Below are 18,152 nucleotides of genomic sequence, written 5' to 3'. Positions count from 1 at the left end.
TGGGCTGGGCTCGAGGTGGGGGCTTGGCCGGGACTTTTTTTTCCCCCTTTTTTTTTTTTTTTTTTTTCTGAAGGAGGGAAGCGGAAATCGTGACACTGCGGAAACGTGAAAAAGTTTCAGCATCCCCAGATGTGGGGGGCGGCCCCGGCGCCCGCCCCCGGCCCCGCAGGCACCGCCCGGCCGGTCCCGAGACACTGATCGTACCGATTCGATTCGATCTGCTCTCTCCGCTGCAGCGCTGTCCTGCCAGGGAGGCTGGGAGGTTCTTCTCCGTGCCATTCTGAACAGATAAATCACAGAATCACGGAGCGGTTCGGCTTGGAAGGGGCTGCTGGAAGCCATCGAGTCCAACCCCACGGTAAAGCCTCGAATTCGAAGGCTCGAAATGCCTCGGCCAACGCTCTAACAAGAATTCCCATGGCAGCAGCCAGCCAGCGGTCACGAGAATGAGCTAGGGAATGAAGCAACACAAGGGTGGAAAAAATTCCATTCTAAGGATGTTCCATTCTAAAGGTACATGACACCTTTAAGTACACTTAGTAAATAAATAATATTAAATAAATAATATTAAATAATGCACTTAAGCCCGTTTATATTTTCTTTTTATTACAGAAAGAAGACAACCATGAAGTTCATTTTCATACGGGTAAAAATGTAATTAAGTTCAGAAAAACAAGACCATTTTCTATGAAGCTTTAACTGCACCACTGAAACTACATTTGGAAATGTCTGAAAACCGTATAAACAATACTTGCAAAAACATACATCAATGCACAGGAAATTCTAAGGTGAACACGTGAAAACACAAATTCTTTAAAAGAGAGTGGTGAAACAATCATCAATGGAGAAATCCTTTTACTAACACGGCAATCTTATCTGGCAGGAGCATTCCTTCCTCTTGGTCTAGCAAGGCTAATCTTCTTGCAAAGAAGAACCGTGTCGACAACGCAGAGAACAAGCAGTATAAGACCCAACACCTACAAAAATAACCGTAATGTTAGTTCCCCCTAACAGTCTCTATCTTTTGCTATACAGACTCAGCTACTGTTCCTCAAAGCAGCAGTAAACACATCTTCCTAACTTGGTTCTGCCTTTGAAACACGTGTGTGATTTGAGAGAGCTGATAAATTAAATAACCCATATTTACATCCCATCAGCCTCTCACAGAGCCGTCTACACCCTGCTGTGTTTGATGTTTGTGTGAAGCCTTGGAGTTGGTGTGGTGCTCTCCTTGAAAGCTAAGCTAATGCTGCATTATGCCAGACAATGCTTTTATCCTAAACGAAAGGCCTCCTGTCCCTGTAAGGATGGCTTAATTACTGGAACTGGCCCAGAGAGAAGTCAGGGAGAAAAGTCAAAATTTATGAAACAAGCCTAGCAGGAAAAAAAAGTACTGCTCTCCTCTGAAGCTTTGAATGGGAAACGTATCCCAAACTGGAGAAAATGTACAGAAGTATTTAAAAAAATAGACAACCTCAGGCAGGCAACTGGAAAAATGTGTTTGCAGAATGGCCTTACTGAGTTAATTTGCTCAGCTCCCACCCTTCAGCCTCATCCCACATGCACACCAGGGTTTTTTATGCAAGCACTAAATTATCTGATCAGAGGGAATAATGCTAAGGAGAGCCCAGCTCAAGGCAGTTTGTGCCCCAGGAGTACAGACTGTGGGCAATTCTGTTTCTCCCAGAATTGAAGATGTCATATGTTCTGCCCAAACTTGTTTTCCCAGCTACCTGCTTAGTCTGCTGCTCCCACCTTTAATTTCTATTAACTTCCCAACCAAGAATATAAATTCTATTCTAGCACAGCCAGTCACTTGACCAGGAAGTCTCCTTTTTGCTTAGGATGTTGTTGCCAGTGAAGACATCAACTTCCCATCTTACCGTCTCCTAATCAGATTTTGAAAAACCCCTGTGGCAGGTTTTAGGTTTCTTTTGGTTGCTTTTCACATTTCAGCTCCTCTTGTACTTCTGGAGACTTAAAAAAGACTTTCCCTCCTTCTTGTTTGTTAATTACATTAGTTTCCATTTGAATTAAAAATACCAGTTGCTTAAACTATTAAACTGGTTTGATCTTAAGAACACAAAAGTCTTACAATCACAGTATGAACAAAACCCCTTTTCAACTGGCGTAATTCCTCAGTCTGGGTCAGCAAGCATAACGTACATGTCAGGAGGGAGGTACCAGCGTGTCTGCTAAAAAGTTTCAACTCTTTCAACTAGTTAGACATTTCCTCCTAAACAGTGTAACCAAACCGGATAGTCCTAAAAGATTCTCCCACCTAGGACTTCAACGTGTGGAAGTAAATCCAAGTTACGCAAATTAGTTAAACTCTAGGAGTTTTCAGTGTTGGAACTTCTCTGTAGTAACTCCTAAGTCTTGTAATATTTTTAAATTACTAGTGATTTTAGGATCATTCTTAGTAAGATACACTGAATGTGTATTCACTTTTGTTTGTGATTGCTGAATGTGTTCTTCCAAGACAGTTGTTTTCATGGTCCCGCCATGATGTAACTGTACCAAGAGGTTCAAATCACGTGCACTTTAAGAACTGAAATTCATTAACAATGTTCCTACTTACTCCTCCAGCCAATGTCCCCTTGTTGCTCTTGACTATTACTGCAAACAAGCACACAACGAGGAGGAACAACGCTGCAATCACCGAGTTGAAAATATCCTGAAACAGCCAGTGGAAGCAAAATATTTATTCTGAACACACCTGGAGAAGAACGTGGATAGCTCCCAACACCGTAAGGGTCTTTAAAAACGGCTGGTTTGCTATGGAAATAAGTTAAAGCAATATCCGAGCGAGATCGACACTGACACCCAGTGGTTTGGTGGTAAAAGGAGCGTTTGAGATAAAACTTCCTCATTTTCCCTTTTTCTTTTTTTTTGCAGTCAAATTTATGCAACTTGGCTACACTTGTCAGACTGCAGGAAATAGATGTGCAAAAGAGAGGTAAGAGAACTCGTTAATATTTGAGTGAAAGCGTATGTCTAATTTGTGATGTGCAGGATGCAGAGCACAGGGTTACACAGGGAAGTGACCAATGCCCGTTAGGGAGGGGCTGTCACCAGATCTATCCAGCTATCCAGGAACTGAGGGAACAGAACACTCGGGGAGGAAAACCTGCTTCAGCATCCATGGAACACTGGGCTTGCTTTAACTGGATAGAAACAGTTGACTGACAGTGACCCTTCTGACAGGTGACCCCTTCAGATCCAGGCCAGCCAGTGCTCACAGCCAGGGCACCAGCACCCACAGCACATCAGTGCTCACATCCTGCACAGCAGCACCCACAGCCAGGGCACAGCAGTACTCACAGCACATGGGTACTCACAGCACATGGGTACTCACAGCCTGCTCACCGGCACTCACGGCCAGGGCACATCTCACAGCTGGGGCACACAGGTCCCCTCAGCCGGGGCCCCTCGGTACTCACAGCCAGCGGCCAGAACAGCCACCGCATCTTTGCGTCGAGCTTGAGCAGGTAGAGCAGGAGGAACAGGAGGGTGATGCCCATCTCCAGCCCGGCCAGCGCTGCGTAGGCCTCGTGGGCATTCGAGGCCACGAAGCAGAGGAAGGTGGCCAGCGCCAGGAGCTGCGGGACGGGAGGGGACGGCGGTCAGCGCTGTGCCGGCCGGGACCCCGCGGCCCCTCGGCGACCCCGGCCCCTCCCGGCCGTTCCGAGGGCACCCCGGGATCCCGGCCCCTCCCGGCCGTTCCGAGGGCACCCCCGGGATCCCGGCCCCTCCCGGCCGTTCCGAGGGCACCCCCGGGATCCCGGCCCCTCCCGGCCGTTCCGAGGGCACCCCCGGGATCCCGGCCCCTCCCGGCCGTACCACACGGGCGATCTTCAGCGCGCCCCGCGGGGAGCGGGCGAAGGCGCGGTCCAGCTCCAGACACGCCATGGCGGCGGCACGGCCCGGGCTGCGCGGGGCGACACCGGCACCGCACCCGCGGGACGCCGCTGGGGACCGGGGCGGGGACCGGGGAGGTGCTGGGGGAGGTGCCGGGGGAGGTGCCGGGGGAGGTGCCGGGGGAGGTGCCGGGGGAGGTGCCGGAGGAGGTACCGGAGGAGGTGCCGGGGGAGGTGCCGGGCCGCCCCCGGCCCCGCCTCAGAGCGCGGGCGGAGGAAGTGCTCTCCGGGCGGCGGAAGGCCGGGCCGACCGGCGGGGATGGGCCATGTGGCGGCGGGGCGCGGCCTGGGCGCGGGGCTGCCGGGGAGCGGGCGGCGCTGCCCCCGGGCCCTCGGCGGGCGGGATCGGGCCCCGCGCCCCGCCCGGGCCCCGCGGCACTGCCGGCCGTGAGTGCGGGGCGGGGGTGCGGGGCTGTCCGGGCAGGGCCGGTACCCCTCGGGAAAGGGACGGGCGGCTGCCCGGGATGCGCTGGAGCGGCTCTGAGGGAGCAGGAGCGAGGTTTGGCCTTCTGGGGGAACAGGAGCCGGATTAGAACCTCTGGAGCGGCTTTGGGGGAGCAGGGTCAGGGTCAGACCCTTTGGGGCAGCAGGGTCAGGGTCAGACCCTTTGGGGCAGCAGGATCGGGGTCAGACCCTTTGGGGCAGCAGGATCAGTGTCAGACCCTCTGGGGCAGCAGGATCAGTGTCAGACCCTTTGGGGCAGCAGGATCGGGGTCAGACCCTCTGGGGCAGCAGGATCGGGGTCAGACCCTCTGGGGCAGCAGGATCGGGGTCAGACCCTCTGGGGCAGCAGGATCGGGGTCAGACCCTCTGGGGCAGCAGGATCGGGGTCAGACCCTTTGGGGCAGCAGGGTCAGGGTCAGACTCTGGGGCAGCAGGGTCAGGGTCAGACTCTGGGGCAGCAGGGTCAGGGTCAGACCCTCTGGGGCAGCAGGGTCAGGGTCAGACCCTGGCACTCGGGCCCCCGGTGCCCGTGGGGAGCAGCCGCCCGGCCCCTCTGCCCCCCATCACCGCCTTCCCGTGCTCTGTGGGGTGAGGGGTCCCGTAAGCCCAGCACGGCTTGCACAGGTTTTACACCGCAGTTCTGAGGTGTAAGGCGCCTGAACTGCTTGTCTTGGAGCCTTCACCCTTCCCCTGCCTTGTAACCGGGCCTGTGGACCCAGCAGGGACCACTCCCTGACTGGCCTTCCCGAAATTCACTTTTCCCCAGTGCCAACCGAGGAGCAGCAGGAACAACAAAAACCTGGTGGGAGTGTGGGCACTCACCGTTCCACTCTCGGTATGTTAGCAATGGTGAACTTCAGCTAGAACTGTGTCAGTCTGTGCCAAAATGTGTCTAGTGCATGGCCCAATAATGACCTAAAACCTTTGAGGTTGGTAATTTAGCAAATAGGCATATTAAGCAAGAGAGAACCTAAAAACTTCATGGAGGGGCTCACTTAAGAGGCTCAGTATAACTAAGTTATGAAGACCTCCTTGATTGTAACTGTTGTTTATTTCCATTCTAGATAAACTTCTGATAAAGAAAGATGATAGAAAGAGAGTTGTAAGTATTTGCATTTTGTTCAGAAAATGAAGTAAAACGTGCAGCCTCTTTCATTATAATTTTATTATAATTTGAGCATATGCAGCTGTTGGCTGTGCCTGTGTCACTGTGGTGCTGGGTCTGGCACTGGGTCATAGTCAGTGCAAGGCTATGGTTTTCTGGTTCTGTAAATTCCAATAAAATTGTGAGGGATTTGTGCAAAAATTGTGAGGGATAAAACGGTGAGGGATTGTGTTGGGACAGGTGACAGTTTGGGGTCAGTGTTGCATGTGCAGCCTTGCCATTGCCCTATGCATCCCTCCCTGGCAGGTGATGGTTTTTTTATTTTATTTGGAACTTAATCACTTGAAGCTATAAATTATTTTAAGACAGCTGAAAAAAATTCTCTTAGTTTATTTTAGTTGTTCAAGTTTCTGAAAATAAAAATGTAGTGCCTCTTAAGGTTTAAGCAATCCTTCCTGGGAAATAATCTCATCACAGTGTAGGGAACCAGCCTGGTGCCATGGGAAGGGTACATTTTCACACACACTGTTCTCACAATGACTCTGTTTTTCATCAGATATGCATCGAGGGGAACATTGCAAGTGGGAAAACAACATGCCTGGATTATTTTGCACAAACTACCAGCATTGAGGTACAGTTCTTTATCTTTATTTCCAACATTCAGCAGTTGCTTGTCCTGACAGAACTGACACTTTGGAAATGTTCTCCTCAGGCACAGAGAATGGAGCAGCAGGTTGTGAGCCAGGGGCTTGCTGAGGTACCTCCCCATCTCCCAAATTTTTATACTCAGATTGCAGAAAAGAAACTAATAAAGTACGAGGTGCCAAAAGATCAGTAAGACCTGTGGATTGCAGTCTGTACCTCTGCAAAGTAACAGCAACCCACAGGGGTTGGGCATGTTTGAACATGCCTGTTTGCCATTTCATGTCACTGAAATCTTAGGTGTGTCTTGTAATAAGCAAAGTGAAGATGTAATGATGTAAAAATACTGATGTCACACACGTGAGATTCTAGTGAATATATGGCTTTTTTGAAAAATGGAAAATCTGTTAAAACTGTTCCTGAAGATTTCGTAGACTGATTTTTGATTTCATGTTGCTTAGAACAAGATTGAAGGAAGGGCAGGCTTATTGTATTTTTAAACAAAATCAAGATCAAACCTCAGTGAACAATTGTTGCTGTGTACAAAGTGAACAATTGTTTTTGTGTACAACAGATATTAATGCTTTTCCCAGCAGAGCTGGCAATACATTTGATAGTAAGTTTTAGGAGTTCCCATGGAAATGCTGGGTTGCCAGATGTTATTTGGTAATTTAACAGAAATGATCCTAATGGAGTAATTAACTGTTAACCCAAAAGATAGCAGACTTTAGTTTGCATGTAGTGCAACATTTTTTAAGTAGCTAGTTAACTCTCTTAGGCCTGGCTTTGTGGTTGGAGTTTTAGACCCTGTTTGAACCAGGTAAGTCTTGTCATTTTACCTATTCAGGGTAGAAGTTTTTCTGATTAATTTTGTAAAGGTTTTGAATACATTTTGTTTGTTAAAACAAAAAAACAGAATTAAAACTAATATGATAGCAGTCTGATCCTCTTTCTGCCAAGTGTTGCTTTCTCTGACATGAATTTGTGAGGCAATTGGCAGGTCATTAAATGGAATCAGGACTGTGCTAAGCAGTACTTTCCCTTCTGTGGGACTGATTTTGACTCAAAAAAAAAGAAATTCTATCCAGGCTCATTAGGTGTTTTACTTTGGCAGTTTAAAAATGCTAAGATGGTGTTATTTGTTGATATTTTTCTATTTTTGGAGTTTTTGCTATTACTTTTTGTGTTCAGGATGCAGTGCTGTTTTTTTAAGAGGGGTGAGCTTTCCAGTACAAGTCGTGAATACTCTGACTTACTGAATGAGTAATCCTTAAAAATAGTTGCAGACTTGTAGAGTCACATAAAGTGTTTTGCATCTAAAACGTGTTTAACATGGAGTTAACATGGAGTTCTTTTTAACAAGGTTTTGAAAGAACCTTTGATGAAGTGGAGGAACGTTCGTGGTCATAATATCCTGGTAAGTGACAGAAATGATTTCTGCAATTACAGTGACTGTTCTTTTAGAAGTACATGTGTGACAACTTCTTACCAGCCAGCAAAACTGTTGGGAAAGCTGTGGTCAGAATCTCACACAGCAAAAAATAAAGCTTCATGAAGCAAAAGGTTTTTTACTATGATTAGGACATAATAGAAACATTGCCTATAAAATGTGGTTTTGGTAAGGGGTTTCTTACATGGTATGAGCTAAAGAAATTCCCATAAAGGTAAGCCCTGAGTGTGACAGTTGTTTCTAAATCTACTTATGCCTGTTTCAAAGAATCCCTCAAAGTGAGGGGTGGATCTGGTCAGTTAATGTTGTTTGACAGCAACACTCTGCACAGTTGTGGTGTCCCAAGATAAGATGGCCATGGAACTGTTGGAGCAAGTCCAGAGGAGGCTACAAAGTTGATAAAGGGACTGGAGCATCTCCCCTGTGGAGACGGGAGGGGAGAGCTGGGGCTGTTCAGCCTGGAGAGGAGAAGGTTTTGTGGAGACCTCACAGCACCTTCCAGGGCCTGAAGGGGCCTGCAGGGAAGCTGGAGAGGGACTGTTCATCAGGAACTGGAGTGACAGGACACAGGGAATGGCTTCCCACTGACAGAGAGTAGGGTAAAATGGGATATTGTGAAGAAATTGTTCCCTGTGAGGGTGGGGAGGCCCTGGCCCAGGTTGCCCAGAGAAGCTGTGGCTGCCCCATCCCTGCAAGTGTCCAAGGCCAGGTTGGACGGGGCTTGGAGCAACCTGGGATGGTGGAAGGTGTTCCTGCCCACAGCAGGGGGGATGGGACTAGATGAGCTTTAAGATCTGTTCCAATTCCTTAACATTCTATGATTCTGTGACTGCTGAAGATTAGGAAAACTCAACCCAGTTGAGGTGTTGAGGGTTTTTTTTTTTGGGTAGCCATGGCTCCTTGGAACTGTTCCCTACGAGGACGTCCCTGGATCCGAGGTGTGCTTGGAGGCAGCAGCCACTGGCTTTGCTGGGCTGCTGGAACTGGTTCCTGATGTCAGTTCTGCTTGGGGATCCCCTGCCCTGCAGAAACCTCACTGCTGGCTGAGGACAGAGCTGTGCTCAGGCTGGTGGAATTTGATGCCATCACAGGGGTGTGGACACACCTCAAAGCACACAAAGCCAAATGTGTGTGTGATACCATCAGTGCTACCATAGGTCCTCTGGAAAAGTAAATTCTCCCTCCTAGGAGTTACTGATACCTTACTTTCTTATTGTTAGTAGAGGGGTGGGGCGTGCTTGGCATCAGCACAGCAGTCTGTGTGTTTTGGAACACTGAGAAAGTGTGATGTTGGGCAGGGAGAGAAGGAGGAGGTCAGATCTGTGGGCTCAAGCTGTGCTGCTGCCTTAAAACTTGTCACCTCACCCAATAGACACTGAATGATGTCTTATTTTGAGTAAGATCTTTTCTGTGCTTTGCAGGATAGAGTGTTACCAGTGAGTGTGTGTGTGTGTGTGATTGCAGCAGAGTGGAGGAGCTACCTGAGACCTGCTTTGAGGATCCTGTAGGAAGAACAGTTGTATGTGTTCAAGGACACCTTTTCTGAGGCCCAGAACATACTTACTGGACCATATATGATTTCTGGCTGGACTGGGTGTACTGAGAGTCTGTCAGTGCACAAAAATAAAGTAGTAGATAGGTTTTTTTAATTACTAAACATATTTGAACTGTCTCACATGAGCTGTGCCTTGGTTCTGACTGTCCCATGTGCAGAGTACTTAATTCCTGCTGACTTCAGTGAGCCTTCCACTTAGGACCAGAGCCATAATTCTTACACCTGCATTGTGCAGAGCAAATGATCCCTTAATTCTTGTCAAACCTGGTGTTTGCTGTGTAAGTGCCCTTCTTGTAGCAATGCTGTTGTACTGCAAGAGCTCACGAAATACCACCTTCACTGTTTGGCTCTCTGACCTGACAAATGTCTGTGTCTTCCTTCCATCCCTGACCCCAGGGTTTAATGTACCAGGATGCTTCCAGATGGGGGATAACGTTACAGACTTACGTCCAGCTGACCATGTTGGAGCAGCACACCAGACCAATGGTAAAGAGACATTTCTTTTCTAATTTAAAAAAGAATTAGATATGGTTACGAGTGCGAAATGCTTTTAACCTTGTATTCAAAAGTTAGGATCTATTTGTGTTCATTCTTTGTTCCTGCACTGAGGAGGAATTTTTGTGGTACAAAGACGTGTGCTCTGGGGGCAAAACATCTGCCTCCTGCCTGCTCAGAACTTTGACTTCCCCAGACTGATGCTGCTGGTTTGGCACCAGCCTGAGGAGCTAGAATCTTCCTCATCTCACCTCAGTGCCTTGTCTGCAATTTTGCTATTTCAGATCTTTGGCAAACATTAAATAATCTCATGTTAGAATTCATTTAGCCCTTGCTTCTTGTGTTTATTCCAAGTGCTTCTAACGTTTTCTACTCCTTTGTTTTCAGATGGTTTACATCCTTTTTTTCTTGTAATATTTTCTTTCTCTATACTGATTTTTTATGCTCTACATTTTTACCAAGATTTGTTTATTCTCTTGCCTTCTTACATTCCATTCTGTCTTCCATTCCCTGATTACAAGATCTAATCTTAGATGCCATGCTTATATCTTAATGATTGTTGTTAAGTTTTATTTTCTGGGTTTGTGTTGGGGCAAACTTTTCAGCAGTACCACTTGTGAGTGATACTGTACATACAAACATTAGATTTTTGAAGAGTTGTTTTTCCAAGACAATAGAAATCCTGTTCTGTTGCAGAAAAAATTCATTCAAATGAACCAAATGCTGAAAATTGTGTATGAATAACAAATTAGTTATGTAGCTGTTTAATAATGCAGTGACCATAAATAAGATCAGGAATCCTTGGTTTTTTTGTGGTTCCCACCCTCCCAGTAAGTTTGTTTGTCACAAAATCTGAAAGAAAGATCTGAAAATCATATATGTTTCATATAATGTGCAGTGTGAGTCTGAAAAGATAACAAACATGCTGAAAAATGTACACTGTCAAGTTTTGTTTTGTAGACTTCTCCAGTCCGAATGATGGAGAGATCAATTCACAGTGCAAAACACATCTTTGTGGAAAATTTGTACAGAAGGTATGGTACATGGATTTATACTTCACTTCCTTGGATTAATTAATTTTCATATGTATATGTGTGTATATATATCTATATCTATATAAAATCAGCTGCTAATTTCTTTGGTAATATGCATCCAAGTGGCCTGTGAAATCTGTCAGTTCTGTGCTGGAGTGGCAGTGTGTTGGGTCAGGATGTGCTGCCCACGGGTAAAATTAAACCTGTAGGACATGGAGAGCCTTTCTCAGCAGTGCTCCTGTGTGTTTAGCACAGGGTTTAGTTGGACAACATCCGTTGAAGTTATCTGCTCTCCAGCTGAATACAAAAATCCTGCTAAATCAAAGCAAACACACGCTGAACAGGTTAAAACCCATGAGGATTTAAAGAATAACACTGTAGGAAGGAGGGAACTAGGTAGTGTTACCCAACCTGGCACCCAGGACTGGTGTTTCTTGCAAGCAGGAATTTGAGGGAGAAGCAGGAACTCGAGTCACTTGCTCTGGCTCAGGATTTACAGGATCAAACCAGGCTGCAAACCTTGGCAGGCTGTGAGTGAAGAAAGAACAATCACTTATTACCTGCCCCATGTCCAACTCACCCATCCCAAACTAACCAAGCAGTGCAGTAACCACCACTGAGTGTTTTGGGTTTGGTTTGTTTGGAATGCTGACCTTTAATTGAACAGGCTGTTGTTTTAGTGGGTTTTTCAGTGGCCTCAAGGCACGAACCAGTTTCTTGCCACAAGGTGTCATCCGTGCTGCAGGAATGGCTTTGGGAGTGGGGAGAGACACAGTAGGATGTGAGGCAAACAGAAAGACACTATTTATCCCAGTGGAAGTGTCCTGGAATATCCTTCTTGTTTTTAATTACTGACTTTTCTTTTTCACTGTAGACAAAGTGCTTTTGTCCCAAAGACTCAGAACTCAGTTGCTATGAGGCAAAGTCTGGTTGTGTCAACTCCATAATTCTCTAATAACATTTTAAGGGCATCTAAGGTGTTCCATGGCTTTAGCACTCTTTAATGTTGGATGAAAAGCATTTGCTTTGTTTTGTTGCTGCAAGCTAGAAGGCAGCTGGTGCTACCAATAACAAGCCAGAAGAAAAGGGTGTGTAAAAGGATTTTAAATAAAACAAGGAATAATTGGGGCTGTATGAAAACAGCTATTTTGTATCACATTAAAAAAATAAGTAAATCTGGCCTCCCTCATACCCTGTCACTGGTAGTGGCCAAAAGCAAAGTGCAGAGCAGAGGTTATTTTGTGCTTTCTTTTCTGTAAGAGAAGGTACTGCTTAGGGTCCCAGTCCTGAAGAGGGAGAAGAATCATGGAATTGTTTAGGTTGGCAGAGACTTTTAACATCATCAAGTCCAAGTGTTCCCCAGCACTGCCAAGGCCACCACTAACTCATGTCCCCAGGTGCTACATCCACATGGATTTTAAATCCCCCCAGGGATGGGGACTCCACCACTGCCCTGGGCAGCTGTGCCAGGGCTGGACAACCCTTTCCATGAAGGAATTTTTCCTACTCTCCAACCTGATCCTCCCCTGGCACAGCCTGAGGCCGTTTCCTCTGGTCCTGTCCCTTGTTCCCTGGGAGCAGAACCTGACCCCCCCAGCTCCCCCCTCCTGTCAGGGGGCTGTGAGGCTGAGGAGGTCCCCCCTGTTGCTGTTCTCTCATGTCTGCACAAACTCTGCTCCTTTAGGAGAGTGGTCAGTTGAAGCAAGGGATGAAGAGCTGTGGGAACATCAGGGATATCAGTTCTTTGATCCAGTCACTCAATTTTGGCTCTGTAGGCTTTGTCCCAGAGAGAACCAGAGAAAGATTTACAACAGTGATGGAAGGCTTCAATTGTGAGCAGCTGCTGGGAGTGCCCGTGGCAGGTGGAGAGAGGCACGAGTGTCCAAGGTCTGGGATTGCAGTCTGAGTGCAGTTGTGTCTTGAGTCTGGCATGAAAGGCACACTCATGTCGGGTGTAAAACCAGGAGAAATCTAAATGTGTGCCCAGGAGTGTGCAGGCTGTGCTGCAGGGTGTGAGCACCACCAATTCCCTCTGGCCCCTTGGAATTCGTAGTTAGTTATAATACAGAGCTTGGTCTGTTCATGTTCAACTTCTGCAGTGAAAACTTGGCTTGGCAGGAGTCAAATGTCAGCAAACCTCAGAAATGAGAACACCCTTTTGTGCCTTATACATTCTCTGTATCTTTATGGATCTTGAGCCTGATCCAGAATCCGCACACGATTATCCAGGGTACTCCATGACAAAGGGAAGCAAAGGCAGGTTTTCTGTAGGGCAGGTCAGTGCAGAATTGACTTGGATGTTACCATCTTTTAGGGTAAGAATAGTGGTGCTTTTTCTTATTTCCAATTCCTTTTGACCTTCAGTTTTCCCCATCTATCCTGGAGAAAAGTAGCAGGATCAGTATTTGGCTTACGTAGGTCCCTGCTACCCAGGAATGTATCAGATTGGTATATCAGAGGAATAACAATGACTTGTTATCACATTTCTCGGGGGATATCCCATTTTAGAAAGTGGGAAATCCCATTTTAGGAGGTGGGACATTCAGCTGGATGGCAGATAAAGAATTGAGGGGGTACAAATATGGGGTTTGCTTTCTTACAAACATAAAGGGAAATACCTTCCTGTATTATCTCTCCTCAGTTTTGCCAGTGATCAAAGCACGTTGCCAGGAGAAGGGCTTAGAAATCTGTGGAATCTTGTTCTTCACTATTTAAAATGTTGTAACTGGTGTGAATCACTCAGCTGCAGAGGACAGGAGCCTTCCAACTCCATCTCTTTTTATATTTTTATTGCAGAGGCATTTAGGAAGGAGTGTGGAGTATGTGTTACTGTCACCAGTTTTGAAGACAGGATAATGTAAAACTAGTAATATTTGACTACTAAGAATATGATAATAAGTGAAAATCTGAGACTAATAAAACCAGAATGTTTTTATTATAAAATACTAATGTGATTCTTAACATATTCTCTGTAACTCCCTGTCTGATATTTTATTATTCTTGGTGAGATAGTTGGGACTGTTGTCTATATTTGTGCTCTCTGAGTACAGAGCTCCAATTAAGCATGTTGAATATTTCACTACTCTTTCCACAAATATTTCTTACAGTGGGATTGTTTACAGTGTCATTATTTTTTCACTGCTCTTTACTGTGGCTTCTGTAAGGAATTGTCAGTGCTGCTGAGTAAACCCAGCCCTTCTGGTGACATGCACTGCAGACAGATTTGAAATGATCCTGATCCAAAGAACCTGAGCAATAAATAACCACTGACACTAATTTGCTGTTACTGTGTGAATGTCACTGTGGTAATATTTTCTTCCTTGTCACCAAGTAATTATTTCTTAACTGTAGTGGAAAAAAATTAATGTTTGTAACTGTTAATAATAGAAAGTTTGTTTTAATAAGCACTTGAAAGAAAAATATTTGATCTTTCTCTTGTATAGACAATGGTTTATGTGGCCTTCAGTTTGGGTGGGAATAACACTGGTGTTGTCTTCATTTCATATATGCTGGAGTAAATGGGGAGCAATCCTAGTTTGGTGAGAAAAACCAGAGTTTAGAATTGATCTCTGCATGCTGTTCAGTGAGTGATGGCTCTTCTGTTTGATCAGTGGAAAAATGCCAGAGGTGGATTATGCTGTGCTAAGTGAATGGTTTGACTGGATCAAGAACAACATCGATGTTTCAGTGGATTTAATAGGTAAAATTTCCATGGGATCTGGAGGGGTGTGTTTCTGGGTGGGTTTCTTTACTGGGAGTAAAAATAGTTCTTGTTTGTTGGGTAATAAATAATCACATTATTCAGTGTAATGGTGGTTGTAACATGTAGCATCAGACAGCTTGGATTTGTGGGTGGTTCGTGGATGGATTAATGGTAGTGCCAAAGGGGGGCTCACTGGTGGTATCCAAGTCAGGATTCTTTCCTTCTGTAGTTCTTCTTTGCTTTTAAAGCTGATCCTTGATCATAACTGTTCTAATTTTTGTTATAACAGTTTATCTGCAGACATCTCCTAAAGTTTGTTATGAGAGGTTAAAAACACGATGCAGAGAAGAAGAAAAGATCATTCCTCTGGTAAGGAGTTCCTCCAATGTATGTGGTTACAAGGAGACTTAAAAACATAATGATTCCAATGTAAATACTAAAACGGTGTCCTGAGTGTACTGCCAAAATGTGGTGCGGCTGTTTCCACTGCAAACTAGAACCTGAGTATTTAATTTTGATTTATTTTTAAAAAATGATCTGTCATGCATACTGACTGTCCCAAGTGTTATGTTTTAGTAATCACTGTACTATAGCTGACTTTAGGTGGAGTATTAATCAACTGTTAATCTTCTCTAAGATGTAAAAAGTCAATTGCTTTTGTACCATTAAATGGCATAAAAGCACCCAGTTGAAGCACAAATACCTGGGTATGCAGGTGCTGGAGATTTCTGTGGGCACTTTGTTGTGTGCTGTTACCAGGATGTTTATGCAGGAAAAGTGTCTCTGCTTGTGTCTGAAAAGAAGCAACTTCTGGAAAATTTTAAGTGTGGGAATGTGCTTTAAAATTAACTGTGGTAATGGAAGGATCCCTTTCAGTGCCAGTTTGGTGAATGAATTAACTAAAGAAAGCCTGACCAGACACAAGTGGGGTTCCCTCTGCACACACAGCCTGTCTGCTGTACCTCCAGTGCTGGGCAGTCCAGGAGAAGCAACTGTCAGTGGCAAAGAGCTCCATTTTGGGCCATGTGAAATTTTGCCTTGAGAGTAAATCCTTGTTGTGATGGATTCGGAGAGTCCTTGTGTTGTTTCACAGCTCTGCTGAGGGCTGAGGGAGCAGTCTGGAATGAACAATGTGGTCTCCAAGAAAAAAACACCCAATAGTTGATGACAGGCAGAAAGCTTTTAGAGGAAGTTGAGTGAGTCAGGAGAAAGGGAACTGGGAATTTTAGGAACATATGTTGACACACAAAGTGCCTCCAGTACATATTCTTTGCAGCCTTGCCCTTTGTGTGCTTACTTCTCTTTCTTGGGTTCTCCTCTGTAAAATCTTGAACCACATGATACCTGTGGGAGAGAATCAGAGTTGCTTGATCTTAAAAGGAGCTGAGAGCCCTGTGCTCCTGTAAACTGTGTCTTTGAGGTTCTTCATGGAGTAAAACCTTGTACTGGGAATTAATTTTTCGTGAAACCTTTGTATGCTTTGTGTGTTTTGTTAGTGGAAATATCCAATGCTGGCTTTTCCCTGTGTTTGTTAACTGCTTACCAAATGGATAAATTGCAGTGTGTGTTTCATCCCTGGGCATATGTGTTATTCCACTGCCTCTTTTCTAGGAATATTTAGAAGCTATTCATGAGCTCTATGAAGAGTGGCTCATTAAACGTGCACTGTTTGAAGTTTCCTGCCCAGTGCTTGTGAGTATTACCTTAATTATAACCAGTTAGGCATGTGGAGGATTGTACTTTTCAAATAATAAGAGCATTATTTAGTGGTAAAAGTAAATAAATCTGCTTTTCTGGTAACCTTGGAGAATGAGAGCCTCAGAAAACTGTTTACAGACATGTGTAGTGTATAGCATGGAAGTGTGGTTTTCCATCTCTTTGTGGAATTTGAGGGTCTGTTCACTGTGATTGGTTGCAGGATCAGCCATGTAACTTTTCAGGGAATGCCAAATTTCAAATGGAAAGTGATTTGGACAGACCCCAGGAGTGTCTTGGTTTGGATTCAGTGCTAGTCCTCTTCTGTTTTGCTCAACCCCCCCATGTTTTATGGTGTCAGTTATTTCTAATGTTCATGTTCTTCTTTTCAAGGTTATTGGAGCTGACCATGACATGCAGAAAATGATAGAAACGTATGAAGAAAAACGGGACCAAATACTAAACCCATCCAATAGACAATACCATTTATAGGAGCCTGTGATTGTTGTACCAAATACTGTTTATGAAGTCTGATTTGGTATTTTTAATATTTAAATATAACTAGTTTTGGTTTTGCACTATGCTTTGTAGAATGTTGTGGACTTATGGCTATGAAATGTTCAGGTTCAAGTCAGGAACAGAATATAAACCAATCCCTTTTTGTGTTTTTGGGTTCTCCATCAACTTCACTGTGTCAGATCTCTTCAGCTAAAATATGGCTGTTTCCCCTATTTCCCACTTCACTGCTGCTTCCTAGAGTAACCTAAGTTTCTTCTTTATTTTTCCCTAAAGACAACCCTGGTTTTGTAATTTAAAATAAATGATTTGTTACTACCTGCCTCTGAAGCAGAGAACTGAGGCTGCTGTTGGTAACCCCCTCGTGGTGAACTGGGGTGAAAGGCCCCCCAGTGACTGGGGGGTGTATGAGGGAGGTGTGTTTATTACAGTCAGCCCAACCCCAGTGCCCAGCAAGGGTGTGGAGCAGATCCTTTGGGTGTGCTCACAGGGCACACTCGGGACAGCCAGGGATCAGGCCCAGCCAGCACAGGATTAGGAGGGGCAGGTCCTGCCTGACCAGCCTTTTCTGACCAGGTGACCCAGCTGGTGGAGGAGGGGAAGGCTGTGGATGTGTCTGCCTGGCCTTCAGCACAGCCTGGGACACCATCTCCCATGGGACACTCTGGAAAAGGCTCGGCCAGGGGCACTCTGTGCTGGGTCAGGAACTGGCTGATGGCCAGGCCAGAGAGTGGTGGGAACGAAGCTGCATCCAGTTGGGATCTGGTCACCAGTGGTGTCCCCAGGGATCAGTGCTGGGCCCACTCCTATCTTTATTGATGAGGGGACTGAGTGCACCCTTAGCAAATTTGGGTGTGGGGTCAAAGAGGCCAAGTGCCAGGTCCTGCACTTTGGCCACAACAACCCCCTGCAGGTCCAAGCTGGGCAGAGGGGCAGGAAAGTGCCCAGTGGGAAGGGCCCTGAGGGTGCTGGTGACAGGGCTGGACATGAGCCAGGTGTGCCCAGGGGGCAGGAAGGTCAAGGGCACCTGGCCTGGATCAGGAATAGTGTGGCAGCAGGAGCAGGACAGCCCCCATTCCCCTGTGCTGGCCCTGCTGAGGCCCCTCGAGGGCCGTGTCCAGCTTTGGGCCCCTCACTGCAGGAACAACACCGAGGGGCTGGAGCATGTCCAGGGAAGGGAACGGAGCTGGGGAAGGGTGTGGAGCACCAGGAGGGGCTGAGGGAGCTGGGGATGCTCAGCCTGGAGAAAAGGAGGCTCAGGGGGGACCTTCTCACTCTACAACCTGAAAGGAGCCTGCAGTGAGGTGGGGGTTGGGCTCTGCTCCCAGGGAACAAGTGCCTGGACAAGAGGACAATCTTCAGCTGCACCAGGGAGGTTTAGGCTGGACAACAGGAAGATTCTGTTCACAGAAAGCGTGATTAGATGTTGGAACAGGCTGCCCAGGGAGGTGGTGAAGTCCCCATCCCTGGAGGTGTTCAAGGAATGGAAGAGGTGGGATGTTCTTTATTATTAGAGGAAGCAAATGAAGTGCATCAAGTGAAGCAGCTTTGTTAAATAGGTCTTACCAGTTTGAAATCTTGGGTCTTACTCTA

General features: G+C 46.1%; 2 protein-coding genes across 3 annotated transcripts; one reads left to right on the top strand and one right to left on the bottom strand.

Annotated features, from left to right (window-relative positions):
- Window positions 1–584: 584 nt before the first annotated feature.
- LOC113986554 (chemokine-like factor) lies at window positions 585–4,006 on the bottom strand. Its single transcript, XM_027718332.2, has 4 exons — window positions 3,844–4,006; window positions 3,444–3,602; window positions 2,582–2,677; window positions 585–977 (listed from the first exon to the last, which is right to left on the bottom strand). Exons 1-4 carry the CDS (start codon window positions 3,910–3,912, stop codon window positions 873–875), a joined length of 429 nt encoding a protein of 142 aa, XP_027574133.1. The 5' UTR covers window positions 3,913–4,006; the 3' UTR covers window positions 585–872.
- A 165-nt stretch (window positions 4,007–4,171) lies between these two features.
- Window positions 4,172–16,889, top strand: TK2 (thymidine kinase 2). 2 transcript variants are annotated; one of them, XM_027718329.2, is made up of 10 exons: window positions 4,172–4,307; window positions 5,429–5,466; window positions 6,026–6,100; window positions 7,475–7,528; window positions 9,513–9,602; window positions 10,572–10,645; window positions 14,257–14,345; window positions 14,638–14,717; window positions 15,960–16,040; window positions 16,437–16,889. In XM_027718329.2, exons 1-10 carry the CDS (start codon window positions 4,187–4,189, stop codon window positions 16,533–16,535), a joined length of 801 nt encoding a protein of 266 aa, XP_027574130.2. In that variant the 5' UTR covers window positions 4,172–4,186; the 3' UTR covers window positions 16,536–16,889. The 2 variants fall into 2 exon arrangements, with proteins under 2 accessions (XP_027574130.2, XP_027574132.1); XM_027718331.2 differs by lacking the exon at window positions 4,172–4,307 and adding an exon at window positions 5,031–5,199.
- Window positions 16,890–18,152: the final 1,263 nt, after the last annotated feature.

This window comes from Pipra filicauda, unplaced genomic scaffold, assembly GCF_003945595.2.
Source record: "Pipra filicauda isolate LSUMZ 115617 unplaced genomic scaffold, ASM394559v2 scaffold356_size1356884_pilon, whole genome shotgun sequence".
Lineage (NCBI taxonomy): Eukaryota > Metazoa > Chordata > Aves > Passeriformes > Pipridae > Pipra > Pipra filicauda.
Note: the sequence above shows the minus strand (reverse complement) of the source record. Positions and strands in the feature narration are given on the sequence as shown.